The 16,668-nt window shown below is 44.2% G+C and overlaps 1 protein-coding gene across 1 annotated transcript in view; it reads left to right on the forward strand.

Annotated features, from left to right (window-relative positions):
* The window catches only part of LMAN2 (lectin, mannose binding 2), a 586,231-nt gene extending 570,542 nt beyond the window's left edge, over positions 1–15,689 (forward strand). Inside the window, exon 8 of the mRNA XM_044069435.1 lies at positions 13,716–15,689. Coding sequence (XP_043925370.1) covers positions 13,716–13,876 — 161 coding nt within the window. The 3' untranslated portion in view covers positions 13,877–15,689. The remainder of the gene's footprint in view (positions 1–13,715) is intronic.
* The last annotated feature ends 979 nt before the right edge of the window (positions 15,690–16,668 follow it).

Here is a 16,668-nt window from a genome sequence, read left to right on the forward strand (position 1 = left end):
AGACTCTGAACCTGGCAGCATGGCTAATCATGTAATCATACAAACGACAACTCTCAGTAAAGCTGTGATGGATGTCATTTTGGAAGCCAGAAGGCCTAGCACTAGAAAATCTTATGCTGATAAATGGAAGAGATTCTGTGCTTGGAATCCAGCACAAGGAACTGATACAGCAGAACCACATATTCCTCAGATATTACAATACTTAACTGAGATGCTTGACAAAGGCCTATCTTTCTCATCAATCAAAATCCATGCCTCTGCCAATTTCGGCTCATTACAATACAGAGCCACCAATCTTTTCTCATCCTTTACTAAAGCAGTATCTTAGAGGAGCCAAAAATTTAAGGCCTCCTAGAAGATCACCATTACCTGCATGGGACCTCAATTGTGTTGGAAAAGCTCACCCTGCCTCCATTTGAACCAGCTGCTACCGCTGATATAAAGTTCTCATCATGGAAGACAGCTCTGCTACTAGCAATTACTTCAGCAAGAAGAGTTTCAGAGCTACAGGCCCTCATGGTTGTAGAGCCTTGTATCATATTTTACCCAGACAGGGTGTCTCTGAGGACAAATCCTACTTTTATGCCTAAGGTGGTTTCCAGTATGGCTCTTAACCAAACAATTCATCTGCCAACTTCTTATCCTAATCCGCAGAAGAAAGGGGAGATAATTCTGCATTCCTTGGACCTACACAGACAGCTAAGATTCTACTTGAGCAGGACTAAAGCTCTAAGAAAAACTGAGCAATTACTAGTGTCATATGCTACAGGATCAGAAGGAAAGGCTATTTCGAAGCAGACAGTTTCAAAGTGGATAAGCCAATCCATCCGTTTCTGCTACTTACACCATGGTAAACCTGTGCCCCAGGGCATTAGGTCTCATTCCACCAGAGCTGCAGCTACTTCAGCAGCCTTTCTCAGAGGAGTACCAACCAAAGACATTCTAAAGGCTGCTATTTGGAGTTCTGTTCACACCTTTGCAAAGCATTACCATTTGAGCAGACAATTTCAAAGTGGATAAGCCACTCCATCCGTTTCTGCTACTTACACCATGGTAAACCTGTGCCCCAGGGCATTAGGTCTCATTCCACCAGAGCTGCAGCTACTTCAGCAGCCTTTCTCAGAGGAGTACCAACCAAAGACATTCTAAAGGCTGCTATTTGGAGTTCTGTTCACACCTTTGCAAAGCATTACCATTTGCCTCTCTACTCTAAGTCCAGGGCAGGCTTTGCCACTGCAGTGCTGCAGGGCCTTATAGCCACACCTAATGCTGTTTAGCCCCAGCCTCCCAACCATAGCTTTGTGATTCTACCCAAATGTCTTGACTGCAACAGTGAAACATGAAGAACATAGTACAGTTGTGTACACTTACCATAAATGTAGATGTTCGAGTGTATTCACTGTTGCAGTCCAGGTTACCCTCCCGCCATCCCCCTTCTTTCCTTCTCTATCTTCTACAACCTATGTGGTGTATTTGCTTGTAGATCAAGGTAATGTTTATATTGATGCATGTATATGTATGTGTGTATATATATATATATATATATATATATATGTATATATATATATATATATATATATATATATATATATATATATATATATATATATATATATATAAAATATTGCTACCTTTTTGGGGGCACCTGACATCGGGGGCAAGAAAAACTAAAGAAAATGGTGTCGGCTGCATGTCTTATACCCCTGACGTCATGAAAGAGAAGACAGCAACCGACGCAGGACCCAAGACTTTGGCATTCAGGCCGACTGAGGGCAACCTGCCAGCAGATTACCCAAATGTAATGACTGCAACAGTGAATACACTTGAGCATCTACATTTATGGTAAGTGTACACAACTGTACTTTCTGATTCTAAACAATCGATACTATCCTTAATCTGACTACACAAGTGGTTAGACACAAAGTTAAATGTAGTTATGCTGTTGAGATCTCATTCAGAGCAGCTGCTACCAGGCTATCCACTGGTATGCATGGTTACATAGCCAGCCTATTCCTGAGGACTTGAAAGAAAAAACAGGCAAGAATCTCTTGGTTGGCCCCCAAGCTACCAACCTTTTCAAAACCCTTCAAGAGCATGGTAAAACCATGAAGAACTGCAGGCAACTTCTGTAAATATCAGTACTTGGGTAACAGACCAATTACCCAACCAAACCTTTCTGCAAATCTCTGTACCTAGGTAACAGAGGAGTTATCCAACCAAGCATATTCTTTCTGTCAGAAGGGACTCTAGTCCAAGCCAGAAACACAGGGAGGCTCCCAGAAAGAGATTCCCATATAAATCACAGAGGGATGCCTCATCTGAGAGGCCTTCCTTTGCAGACGAAGTTCTGTGACTATCTGCAGTCTCCTTTACCCCTGGCCCCCTAGCCCTGTCTTACCCTTCTCAAAAAGGCTGACCCAATCTGTCTTCTCCTGGGAAAAGATTACCACAAACAGACAAGTGCCGTCTGTCATAAAATAAAGTTGTGCCATGTCTTGGATACAGATCCCCCCTCCCCCCATGGCATACTTCCACCTCCACATGATCAGATTAATCTCCTCCCACTCATTGTACAGGAACTACGGACAAAAGACACAGTAGAGCCAATGCCAGAAGAATTTGTGGGAAAGGAGTTTTACTCCAGACTTTTCCTAGTACCAAGGAAAGAAGGGCACTGGAGGCCTGATGTCTCCTTGCTAAACATAGTCTTAAATGTGCCAACTTTCAAAATGTTGTCATTGTAGACTCTTCTACTTTTCATTGTGGCCCAGGCTTTTCTAGTATCTCTAGATCTAAAGGATGTTTAACATCCATCTACCCATTCTGACCCTGTGCAGGAGATTCTTCTGGTTTTGTACTGGGTCATCTCACTTGTCAGTTTGCCTTTTTGCCTTTTGTACTTTCAGCAGCCCCAAGGAGTTTTCACAGAGTGCCTGGCACCAGTGATCACCTTCTGCCGAGCCCAGGGAATTCAGATTAGTTGTTAATCCAAGCTACTTCACCACAGATTCTCATATGTCATCTCCATTTCACTGTCCTCCTCCTCTTATCTCATTTAATGTTCAACGTAAACTACAAAAAAAACCCTCTCTAGGCTGGACATAAAAGGAAAGCAGGCCTGCTTACCTCGAGAAGGTATAGAGTCTTACAAATTATTTCTTCAACCTTGCCTCCTCCAGTAAATGCTCAGCCAGGGAAATCCTAAGGGCTCTGGGGTTCATGGAAGCTATTATCCCAGTGATCCTCCTAGCCAGACTGCATATGAGAAAAATCTCTTGGTACCTGAAAACAGTTTTGTCTCAAATCTCTCACCCTTTGGGACACAGCAATTCTCCTTTTGCCCCATCTCAGACGGGAACTCTCTTATGGTGGAAGAATCAGGTGAAACTCAACCCAGGGCTTCCTTTCACTCCTCAGTCCCCAGTTCGGGTCTAGTTTTGCTGCTTGTCTGTTTTCGTTCATTTGTGGTCGTACGTTTACCTGCTTTGTGTTTTTCTTCGTTTTTATTTTACAGAGTAGTGAATACCAGGTCCATAGAGGAAGCTGCCACCTCGTCATCTCTGCACACTTTAAACATTACAGGATTGATGCCTTTTCAAGAACCACAGCTTCTTTCAGTAGGTCAGTCCTGTCTGTCCTCTTGGACAGTTCAACTGCCTTTTAACCAACTACCCTTACTTTCCCTTTAGCTCTGGGTATTACCCATGTGTTAGGAGTACTGCAGCAATTCAGTCAGGACATAGTACAGCTGTGTTAGAACTTATGATTGCAGTAGATGTCCTACTGATAACTGTTGCAGTATTCCTTCCCACCTGCACTAAATTTTCTCCTTACTCTCTCTTTCTCCCACCATTCCTGTCCCATGGGGAAACACTCTAGAACAGAGGGGGCTTTCTTACCACTTGATCCTAGCTGACTAGTTTTCTTTATTAGGAGTCTTCAGGCCACTGGTTTAAGAGGTAGTGTGAGGAATTACCTTTGTACATCTACCTATATACCCATACGCTTGTGAGCTGAGGTTACACGTTGTATGTATGATACTGGTTCATTGGTTGGTACTAGGCTGTCGGCCCTAGGGCCTATAGAAGCCTAGCCGTAACAACTCCCTGACTATTTACTGGAAAGGTAAAGCTTTGGTACCCCAGCTGGATGATAGCAGTGATAACCCATGTGTTGAGTACTACATTATTGATTAGCTGAACATCTACTGTTATGGTAAGTTCTTACACAACTGTATTTTCTCATACCCCCTTTTTAGTTTTATCAAAATTGGTTTCCACTTCAGCTCCTATACCAATTGGATTAGCTGTTGTCAGCTCATACCTTTCAAGAATTTGCTGTGTCACCCCTCTAGTAAACCTCATACAGATTTTAGTACCCTGAAGATGTCCATCTGCCTTCTCCACTTCCATCCATAGTCAGTAATCCAGAATACCCAAAAAGGTTATGGATATCTTCAGGTCCTGGCAAAAAACATCCAGAAGAAAAATCTGAAAGGACAAATAAGTGCATTTTTCTTGGAGAGTGGAACCCTAAATTCCACAACAGTAGACGTTATGTTGTCCATATCTCGCCTTCGTTCTTGCTCTTTGGGTTCGGAGCGAATGTTCGGCTCCGACTCGGCCGTATACTATAGCTCGAGAGCTTTTACTGGCTCGAGGCTAGCCCCTTTCCCAGCATCCCTAGCAGTAGTTACCCAGGTCTCGTTTGCCGCTTGCAGCGTCGAGATTGCGATACTGGCTCAGGCTAAGTGTCCTTTCTATTATTATATTTTTCAGCTAATATTTCCAGTTTAGCTTAGTCATTTTGTTATCTGTAATTGTCCTTAGCATTTATAGCTATCCCTATCCCGTCTGAGTGACTTGTTTATTGTGTAAATTAACTGTTTTTTCCTCTCTGGCCTTTCCCCTCCTTCAAACCTTAGAGGGTTCTTCTTCTTCTCCTCCTTGACTTTCTTGTAACTGTTAAGGAGTTTCCATTTGGGTTACAGGCTCTCCTTAGGTGGGACTTCAGAGGCTGTCCCCCCTTCTCCTTTTTTCCCTGTCTGTTGGGAAAAAAATATATATATATATATATATAAATATATATAAATATATATATATATATATATATATATATATATATATATATATATATATATATATTGTTTGTTATTGCCAATCATTTTTTTTTCTTTGTCTAGCTATACAGAGTGCTTCATAGTCTTCTTGCTAGCAGTATATGGCCTTAGTTATAGTGCTATTTTCATATGTCCAAGGATACTGCCAAGGATTCGAAACCTTCTGGTTTCAAAAAGTGCGGCTCGCGTTGCCAAATGATGTCCCTTACGGACGGGCACACGAGATGTGTATATTGTTTAGGACTTTTTCACCTGCAGGACTCTTGCTCTATCTGTCATGCCTTTAGTTCACGCGTCTTGCAGGAGAGAAGAAACGAGCTTATCTTGCAAGGTTTGCTGAAGAGCCCCTTTGATACTGCCATGGAGGGGACTCAGCCAGCTAAAAAATTCATATAAAGTCAAGCCTTCATCCTCTTCGGCTCCGAGTTCGGACCCGTCTAAGGGCAAGGATAAAAACCACAAGCCAAGTCAGACCCGACTTTCGGTTCTGACAAGACATCTGCACCTATGACTCTATCTGTGTCTTTGGAGCCAGTAAGGTCCCATAAGCGTTCCAAGTCTCCTGCCTTGGAACCGGTGCAGTCCGCTGCACAGTCTCCATTATTGCAATTTGTGGCAGGCAGTCACCGGTCTTCGACCCACTCCTCTCGGTCATCCAGGAGCCTTTCAGATGATGATGTGGAGAGGGTGGTAAAGAGGCTTCTTAGGACACCAGCACTAGCCAAAATACTTTCGGGCCCATCCCAGATGGAAATGGTGCCAACAGCGTAAACAACACTTGTCTTGATTCCTCCTCCGACTCCTCTGAGTTCGGAGCCGGAGTGCATGGAAGTCGTAGTGGTGGAACCGTCTGTTCCAGCAACCTCCTCTGGTCTTTCAGTTCCAACTACTGCTCCGATCCCTGTGATACCTCCTTCTATCGAGGGATCTGGGGGGCAATGCTCCCTCATCGGCTCCTGGGGGGGAGCGGCATCAGACCCTTGTCCGACCCTACTCTCCCTCTCAGAGCTTCGGTGCAGGTCAGCTTGGCTCCTACATTGGCCTCGGACCTGTCGCCCTCAGTTTGGAGGAAGTCTCCTGCTTCGCCGGAGATTCTTTCGGGTCGGGACCGTGATGCCTTTGAGGTGATGAGCGTGCTGTCTGCTGAGACAGCTCCCCCCTCGGTTCCATTGGCTCCTTTGCCCTCGGTGCCAGTGTCTGCCTCTGAACCTCCCCTCCGCCCCAAGGGTAGGGAACCATGCTCCAGGGTGCCCCATTGAGCGATCCCACCTCATCCGAAACCTCCCCCGACCACCGCTTGGAGGAGGTCCCTTGGAAGAGGACTTGCAAGAGGAAGCATGTGGACTCCCCTGAGTCCTTGACATCAGACACAGACTTGGATGACTCAGAAGGGTCCCCACAGTCCCCCTCTGAATATGTCTCTTTTTCAGACATCTTGGAAATCCTTAGACAGAGGGGTGGCTGGAAGTCCCTTGCCCCCTTCTGAAGACGAGTCTGTATACCTGGATGCATTTGGTTCCTGACCCTCCATCTCTTGGGTGTATCCTCCTTTCCGACCCACTATTGCATGTAGTGGGTCGGAAGGCATGGAGCTCTCCAGACGCGATGGAACCAGTTCCATGGAGGCCCAATAAATTCATTACAGCCCCTGAAGACAGGCTCTTCTTATCTAAAGGTGTTCCCGTTGATGCTGTGGTGGTGGCAGCAGCCATCAAGAAGGAATTAGCAGAAACCTCTTTATCTGTCCATCCGCTGAACAAAGAGTCTCGTACGATGGACAGATACGGGAAGCGTATGTTTTCTTCAATGACCTTTACACTCAGGTCGCTGAACTATTTGTCCTACTTTGCAAGGCTTCAAAGGGATCTTCTCAAGGAGTTAGGAGACAACTTACAGGATCCTACAGCTGCGGGAGCCTTGGACAAGGTGGCTTTTCAGCTCGCTACCCTGACTTCAGTGGTTAACTCCTCCATGTGGCTCATTTCTTATGCAGCCGATGGAGCGAACAGAGCGGCAGGCACAGGGGTAGCCTTACACAGACACTCCTGGATGCACCTTTGTCATTTTATGGAGCCCTTCAAGTCTTCCTTTACCAATGCCCCCTTTGACGGCTCGTCCTTGTTCAGGCCTCAGGTAAAAGATACTCTTACCAGGTGTGAACAGGATGGCAAAACTCTCTCTGCCATTGGAGTATGTTTTTCTGCTCCATCTAGGCCCTATCCCAAAGGCCAGAAGATTGGAAAGATGTGGTTCCGGAAATCCTAGGGAACTTCGCCTGACACACATGGAGAATTTTCCCCCAGGGGCAGAGGGGGAAATAACAGAAGATGCCGACCTCGCAGCAGGGGGGGGTCCGCAGAACCAGGGCGACAGACATACCTTCTCTGGTAGGCCCTTCCAGCACTCCTGAAGGGGGAGGCCCGACTGTCCGACTCCGGAGACAGTCGGGGGGGAGATTATCCTTGTACCCAAAAGCCTGGCTGACAATCACAGACGATACATGGGTACTATCCATAATATCCGGAGGTTACAATATCCCCTTCTCAAAGTTTTCTCTATCAAAAAGACAATACTCTATCCCAGATGTTCCACCCAGTCTTCAGGATTAAGCTAACCTGGAGCTTCAAAGGTCTCTAAGAAAGAGTCGGCCAGGAAGTCCCCGCAGACCAAATCGGATCTGGATCTTACTCAAGGTTCTTTTTAGTTCCAAAGCCAACATGGGCCTGGACACCCATTTTGGATCTCAGCAGACTAAGCAAGTCAGTCAAGAAAACAAAGTTCCGGATGGTAACACTGTAGTCCATTCTTCCCTTTCTGGGACAGGACAATTGGATGTGCTCTATCGAGCTCCAGGATACGTACTACCATATAAAAATGGACAGACAGTCAAGGAGATAGTTACGCTTCCGGCTTGGAGCCAGTCACTATCAGTTCAGAGCTCTGCTCTTTCATCTCACCACAGCTTCCAGGGTGTTCACCAAATGCATGGTAGTAGTTGCGGCTCACCTGAGGCGTCAAGGATTCTGGGTGTTTCCATACGTAGACGACTGGCTCCTTACTGCCACCACAGAGCATCAACTAATCAGGGCAAGGGAATACACAATCCGCTTTTGTTCTCAACTTGGGATCACCATAACTACGAAAAATCTGCCTTGTTCAGTATATTACCTTTATAGGGGCAAATTTAGACACAAGGGCCATGATAGCAAAGCTGGCTCAAGAAAGAGTATTAACGATCCGTCACCAAGTTGTCATACTGTTCACACACACAAGAGAATTCAACCAAGATTCGTCCTCAAGGTACTGAGTTCTGTGGCTGTGACAATCACTCTGGTCCCTATGGCTCGCTTCCATATGAGAATTCTACAGTGGCTTCTGTTTGCACAATGGTCATTCCAGGATTTACCCATGTCACATCAGGTTCTGATCACAGAATCCTGCAAAGGGGATCTGGAATGGTGGCTTCACTCCCCAATGGTGCAATAGGCAGGCCAGTTTTCCCCCCCAACGTGTAGTCACAGTGACCACGGACACTTCCCAGGTAAGGTGGGAGGGGGGCATTATCTGGGACAGACTGTTCAAGGGACTTGGCAGGAACACTTGCACATCAGTGTCCTGGAGATGAGGGCAGTGCTCCTGGCATTGCAAGCACTTCAGAACTCTCTACCTATAGGGACTGTAGCAATTCAAATGGACATTATGTCGGTAGTATACATAAACAGGGTGGAACCAGGCCTTACCACTTGTGTCGAGAGGCTCTACGAGTTTGGCAGTGGGCGATGCCTTCCTAGCGCTTTCTGGTTGCAACGCACATCCTGGGGAAAACCAACGTGATAGTGGACAAGCTCAGTCGGGCCACCCTGATGCCCCACATGCGGTCCCTGAAGCAGGAAGTTGCGGGCTTCATCTTTCACAAATGGGGCCAGCCATGCTGCGATTTGTTTGCCACCCCCCTCAACAACAAATGCAGCAGCTACTTTGCCCTAGTCCCACTACCGGGACAGTCACACAGGGATGCACCTGTTCACGATTGGCCCCAGGGACTGCTTTACGCCTTTCCACCTGATCTTCAAGGTTCTTCAGAAAGCATAGTCGTTTGGTTGTAAGTTAATCCTCATTGCCCCTTACTGTCCTCGTCAGATATGGTTTGCCATTCCTTTGGCCTCACCTGCAAGGGGAGACTTGGATCCTGGACCCAGTGCCAGATCTTCTGAGACATCAGTCGGGGTGCTCTCCATCCTTCCATTCAAACTCTCAAGCTCACAACTTGGTTTCTCCACTTCCGTTCTTAGCCAAACTTCCCGATGTTTACCCAGCAGTTCAGCACATTTTGATTTCCTCCCATAAGCCCACTACTAGGAGACTTTATGCTAGTAAATGGAAGAGGTTCTCTTGTTGGTCAGTTAAAAATCAGGTTGATCCCTTTTACTGCTCCCATTTCAAAGATTCTTGAATTTCTCGCTGAAACATTTGACCAAGGAGCAGCTGCAGCTACTATCCGTTTCAAATTTTCATATGAGAGAAATGGGTTCCAGTATCATGTCCCATAGGTTATGCAAGACTTTTCTAAGAGGTACTACCCTATTAAGACCTCCGATAAGAGAACCTCTTCCTCCCTGGCATCTAAATTTAGTTTTAGATGCTTTGATTCTTCCTCCCTTCGAACCGTCTGCTTCTTGTCCGCTCAAATTTCTGACTTGGAAGACCCTTTTCTTGGTTGCAATTACCTCAGCTAGAAGGGTCTCAGAATTACAGGCCTTATCTATTCGTCCCCCTTACTTGATTTTCCATAAAGATCGGGTTTCTCTCAGAACCAACCCCACTTTCTTACCCAGGGTATGTTCTGAATACAATCTGAATCAGTCCATAGAGCTTCCTGTGTTCTTCCCCAATCATGGCAGTAAGACAGAGTATAAGCTTCATCAATTGGATGTTCACAGTTGCGTTTCTATTTACAGAGGACCATGGAATTTAGAAAATCTGATCTATTGTTTATATCCTTTGCAAACAATAAAAGAGTGTAGTCTCAAAGGTGACTTCATCAAAGTGGCTTTCAGACACTATAAAACATGTCTACGAGTTGCATAAACAAACACTTCCAGGAAAAATTAATGGGCACTCAACAAGGGCCATGTCTACCTCTGTTGCCTTTCAGGCCAGATTGCCTTTGGATTCGATCTGTGCAGAAGCTACATGGGCTAATCCTCATACCTTTATCACTCATTACAAAGTAGATATGGGGGCTAATCCTCATACCTTTATCACTCATTACAAAGTAGATATGGCCTCCTGGAACAGGGCATCCTTTGGTTCCATGGTCCTGAAGAGTTTTTTCTGGTGAGCCAGACAAGAATCAGTTGCTGGGGACACTGTCCTAAACAGCAAGAATGAAGGCAAGGTATGGACAACATAACATAAAGAAGATATGTACTCACCATAACATTCCATGTTTGTTGTCCTTGATCTCGCCTTCCTTCTTGCGCCCCTCCCTCCTTCCCCTTTCTTGGAGGATCAAGAGCAGTCCCTTATTTTATTAACTATACTGGCTGGGTTTCCTTTATACCATTCCTTATGGTCAGTCTCAGTTTACTACTATTACCTTGTGGAGGGATCACACCTTTATATGCAGGTGTCATCGGATATGTAGAGTATATCTCTTATCTTTTATATGGTCTAGTGTTGGGCTATCGCAAACAAGATATAGGTAACTACCACTAGCATGCTGAGATAGGGGCTAGCCTTGAGCCAGTAAAAGCTCTCGAGCTGCAGTATACGGCCGAGTCGGAGCCAAGGATTGGCTCCGAACCCAAACAACAAGAAGGAAGACGAGATCAAGAACAACAAACATGGAATGTTATGATGAGTACATAACTTCTTTTTATTTCTTCAGTCTTGGAAAATCTCTCAGACTTATTTGACAAAAGACTGTGTTACTCCTGCATTAAAGTGCAGTTGATGGCAGTCTCAAACTTCCAGGTTGGTGTCCATTCCTCATCTCTGACTTTACCAAAGATCTGTAAGGGCTTCCTAAGGCTTCTAGTCATTGTACCTCTAAGGAACTCCTTTGGGTCTGGTTATGTAAGGCTTCCATAGACAGACCACTTACTGCCTTGGGGAAACTTTAAGAAGCGCATCAAGCCACATATGAACCATTGACCATGGCTGATCTAAAATTCCTTTCATGGAATATCTTTTTTAATAGATATAATTTCAAAAAGGAGAGTCTCGGGACTTTCAAAAAGGAAAAACCTTCTTACTTATTCTTCAATAAATGCAGAGTAGTACTTAAACCCAAACCTAAACTCTCGTTCATGTCTGAAGTCACTACTAAAACTAACTTCAACCAGACAAGCAGAATTTTGGTGGTATTCTCCTCTTTCTGCATCAATGGAAAGTACTTTACTATACTCTATGGGCGTAAAATAAATGAATATTTACTTAGTTGCAGGGGAAATCCTGCTGAAAGAATGACCAGTTTGTGTGTGCTCTCTCGCCCCCAAAGGCAATGGATCAGGGCTTCCAAAATAACTTTGTTTCAGTGGCTGGCAGACTCTGTAAAAGACTGTTACTTGAAAGTATGTAAAGTCCTGCCAGCTGCTCCAAAAGCCTACTCTTCCAGAACCATTTCCAGATCAGTAATGTTTCTGCAGAATGATATGGTGGGAAGCGTCTGTACTGTGACCACCTGCTGTTCTGTATGTAACTTTGCTAGCCACTCTCTCTTGTGGAGAGTACTCCCGGAGCAAGTGTCGTGTGGGTTTTCACCATTCGTTTCTTTCACCTGTGTCATTTATTCTGTGCAGTAATATCTTTCCTTGTTTTCGGGGGGTGATGGTCTGACTTATGAATAGGTTCATAGGTTCATAGGTTTATACTAGGCTATCTGCCCTAAGGCATTTATAAGCCTAGCCCAAATTTTTGTGGCTTACGCCACCCCTTATATGAAAAAATACTGTGCCCATTAGTTTGTTGTGCCTCTGTCCAGCAGTGACACAGAGATGATTCCCGGGGTAAACCTACGATCTCCCATCCACAGGTCTAGATTTCTCTTGAACAGAGTCAGCGAGGTGCTCTGCCTCACATGGACCGGGATTTTATTCCACAGCATACAGAGTCTCTGAGTGATAAATCTATCCCTCCGGCACGTCCTATTTATATCCGTGCTAAGGTTTAAGTCGCTTGCTCTAGTGGTTTTGGTGGATTTGGATTTTTTGAGGTGGAGCATGTCCATTAATTCCGGGTTGGACATGGCCTTGTATGTCAGGCACATGTCACCTCTGAGCAGACGGTATGCGACTGAATAGAGCTGGAGTTTCTTCAATCTGGCAGCATATGACAGATTTTGGAGTCCCTTTATCCTTTTGGTGAGGAACTTTTGGGGTCTCTCCAATTGCTGCAGATGTCGGGTGAGATACATCCCGAATGGGGCATTGTACTCGATCATTGGTCTGATAAGTGAAGAGTACAGGGAACAATAACCTCACTAGATCTGGATGTGAATCCCTTCATGATCAGGTGGGCAATGTAGAAGGTCTTTCTAACCACTTTAGCAATGTGAGTGTCAAAAGAAAGGCCACTGTCAACCTGGGTCCCCAGGTCCCTGATAACCTCTTCTGTGCTTAGTGGATTGCCACCTATATGGTAGCTTGGGGTTACCTTGTTTTTCCGAAGGGTATGACTATACATTTTTGGCGTTTAACTTCAGGCCATGGCTCTGGCACCAGCTATCTGTTTCCGTGAGTCCCTTCTGAAGGATATCCGTGTCTGATGCACTTTCCACTATGGCCCAGTTTGCAGTCGTCTGCAAACTTTGTCAGCCAAAGTCCTCCTATGTTGGCCTGTACTTCTGAGAAGTAGATGCCAAACAATAGGGGGCCAAGGACCGAGCCCTGTGGGACACCACTTGTGACCGGCTTGGAGTCTGACACAGTGCCAGCAACTCTAACCCTGTGGGTTCTGTCCTTAAGCCAGTTTGCAACCCATCTTGTGACATATGGGTTTACATTTAAGCTGGTAAGTTTTTCTACAATACCCGAGTGGGGTGTTGTGTCGAAAGCCTTTGCAAGGTCAATGTAGGCTGTATGGACTGCCTTTCCCTCATCAATGGCCTTGGTGACTGTTTCGAAGAAGTCGACCAAGTTCAAAAGACATGATCTTCCCTTGACAAAGCCAAACTGGGTCGGGTCCAATGTCTGCAAGTCCCCTATATCTTTGTTTATGAGCTCCATTATGATCCTCTCCATAGGAATGTGTTTGCACTTCCCGTAGAAGAAGTGGAGAATAGAATGGAGAGATTTGTGATGGGATTGGGGGAGTGAGCTAAGCAGTCTGAGTACTTTTGATGGTGAAAGGTCCTAATGCTTGTGGTTACCAAACTCTGACCATATCATTATGTTAAGTAATTGATTTTTTTTTTTAGGTTTGTAGAGAAAATGTTTCCGTGGTATGAAAGACAGATGTGATGTATGGAAAATTTGCAGCATGAAACAAGCAATCGATATATTATTGATTTGCACTAGCAAAAACAGATAAATGATTTTAAATAAATATATGTTGTACCACTAAGTAAATATCCACTTGCTGTTTTCTTTTGCAGATAACATTGATGACCCTACAGGAAATTTTCGTAGTGGACCCCTGACTGGATGGAAAGTGTTCTTGCTTCTGCTTTGTGCTTTGCTTGGCATCATTGTATGTGCTGTGGTTGGTGCTGTTGTCTTCCAGAAACGTCAGGAGAGAAACAAACATTTCTATTAATGTCAGCCAGCAAAGGAGTGCTGAACACAGTAATCTGTCAGTTTCAGTCAATGTGACAATTTTGTAATACAGACTGCAAAAAATGAAAAAAAAATTTATACTGAGCAGTAAAGAGAGAAAATAATTTGAAATATTTTCTTAAGCCTTTTGATCGCAAGGCAGTGTAAAGCATTTGAAGGAAAAACTTTTAAGATGAGTTTGGGCTAAACTGGGTGCTTTGGATCATGCACTGAAACACGCATGCACACATACTGCCCAGCCTCTTCAGGAATTCCTACTTCCACTGAGTGAAACAGTTTGACTTATTCCTCATAACAATTGTGACCTACTTATGAGAATATTGCTTTAGTTAAAGCAAGGAACAGAAATCCGTAAGAGTGGAAATAAGGTTTCCTAACTGCTTTGAACTTGAGTTAATTTGGGGACGCGGAGTATAGAACGATGGTGTAAAGTTGTAAGGGTGAAAACTTTGCATCTCCTAGAAGGTGATCTCATCAGAAATTAATGGGAATATAGTTTTTTTTTTTTTTTTTTTTTTTTTTTTTTTGTTATGGCTTTGATTTTGTTTAATTTCTGTATACGCCTTATTTGAATTCTGACAGTTTTCATTTAGCAGAAGTCACCTTTGCACATGACCGAATATGTGGAGCACATTGTGTATGCTGCCAGAGAAATACAGTGCTGTCTGATGTGCTGCAGGAGTTCCCTTGTAGCTTTTCTCCTATATTATCTGTGCAGTGCCAGCAGCTCATCTCCAAAGCATCAATGAGTGGGTATGGAGAAGTAGTGGAATTTCTTCAGCTTAATGGCACAAGACTTTAGACAGAAGTTCCATTAACAGGTTCCTTGTAGTCTGTTATGGTATTCTGTCCTTTTCTCCCCCGTCTGCATCTTTCCCTGCCAGCCCTCCTTTCCAAGATGATGCCTTAAATTTAGCTTGCAGTGCGAGCTGTGTTCCTAAGTTAAAGACCTTCTACTGCTGCCTTCCTGAGCCGTGAGTCTGTAGGAGTAGATCTGATCAGGGCAGCCATATCCCTTGAGTCATATCGTGAAAATGTAGTACGAGGAGTAAGCTTACCCAGGTGCTTTTCTGTTGGCTAGTACCAGCCATTGAAACATGTTGCCTCTGTTAGCATGCTGTCGTCCTTATTGACTGCTGTTTTTCTGCTTACTTCTGTATGCTGTTGCATCTGTCAGACACCTTCACCTTTATAGTGGCTTTCAGGTATTTGATTTTGACAAATGGCCAAACTAGTGTATATAATAATAAAAAAAAAATATATATATATATATATATATATATATATATATATGTGTGTGTACCATATCCAAGCAGAACCAGTTTTAACAGCTTGCCATTCATCACCATTATGCTGCTGCTTTCTTCACACGTGGTTTAGGTTTAATGCATCCACCCATATAGTAATGTGTTCTCAGTTTACCAAGATGATAAACCGTCTTCATGATGTATGTGCAATACCTGGCCTGGTAATACACTAGTTCTTGAGTATTTGTCTGGCTGCTTCTGGTGTGTAAAAACATATTTGGTAGGCTTATTGACCTGCTGTTTGGAAGACTTTGCAAAGTGGAGCCACCATAACTGGGACACAAACTTTGATTCACCACAGTGTGTGTGCTCCATGACATGACATAAAAAAAGGTTGTGCAAATGTGTTATCCTACACTGGGAGAAACTGTGAACTTTTTGTGGACTATTGACTAAGAATCTGGGATTTTACAGTACACAGTATAGCTGCTTCACTTTTTTTTTTGGTATTGAATCCTTGCGTTAATTAAAGAATATTTAAAAATACATAGTTTTGAAGTATTTGTGGACATAATCTTTGTGTATGAGTTGAGTACTTTGAACTGGGGTCCAACAGTTATGGAATTATTTTTACAGGCAGGCCAACTGGGTTTCTGGACATTAATCTGGTATACACAGGCCAGTCTGCCCCCAGCCGTCTTTGACTATAAAAGCATCAGATGCACGCTTGGCCATTCCTTCTTGAGGAGTCCTCAATTTCATTTACAGTCCCACCATTGAAGAGGAACAGAGAGCTTTCTTCATAGTGATTATTCAGCGTATAAATCAGAGGAAGAGGATGTATCTCCCTAAACACATCAAACAGCTAGAAAGATTCCAAAGCTACCTAACCAGAAAAGATCCTGAGCTACTAGAAGAAGCTGGAAGGCACTATCCCTTTATTCTGTGTCTTTAGACTTTTGGGGGGGGGGGGTCATCTCTGTATTGCTTATCACACAGAGACTTAATTGTCATGAGTCTCCTGTTTCTCCCAAGTCCAATAGTTGTCCAGTACTAAAACTGGGAGCCTAAGTCTTCTTCCACAAGTAAACATGGTGGAGGGGAGGTTTATAGTCCAGCCCCTCTCAAGCCTTTGAAATAAACTTCCCTTTCATGTTAAGCAATGTGATTCACTATCTTCCTTTAAACATAAACTAGATAACTGGATGAGTATCCTCAGATTTACTCCAGGGCTGACCATTATGACCCTGCTGGAGAAAGGATGGGGTGCTAGTGGGGAGTTATTGCTGTGGGAATGGTCATGAGACTTTGCGCCCTTGGAACACCTATGAATCTGTGAGAAGAGAACTTGGCCTTTGTATGGCAGCTCTAACTTCTCTGAGTTGCGACACAGAAGAGTCCCTTCTGAGAATGTTTCCTACAGGGAAGTTGTGAACATGAGGGAATTTTTTAAATAATACCATGACCTAACTGAATATTTGAGTAAAAGAGGTAATCACATTAGGATACAAACCAGAATTCAGAG

Source organism: Protopterus annectens, chromosome 4.part0 (genome assembly GCF_019279795.1).
Source record: "Protopterus annectens isolate FY-2018-M chromosome 4.part0, PAN1.0, whole genome shotgun sequence".
NCBI lineage: Eukaryota > Metazoa > Chordata > Ceratodontiformes > Protopteridae > Protopterus > Protopterus annectens.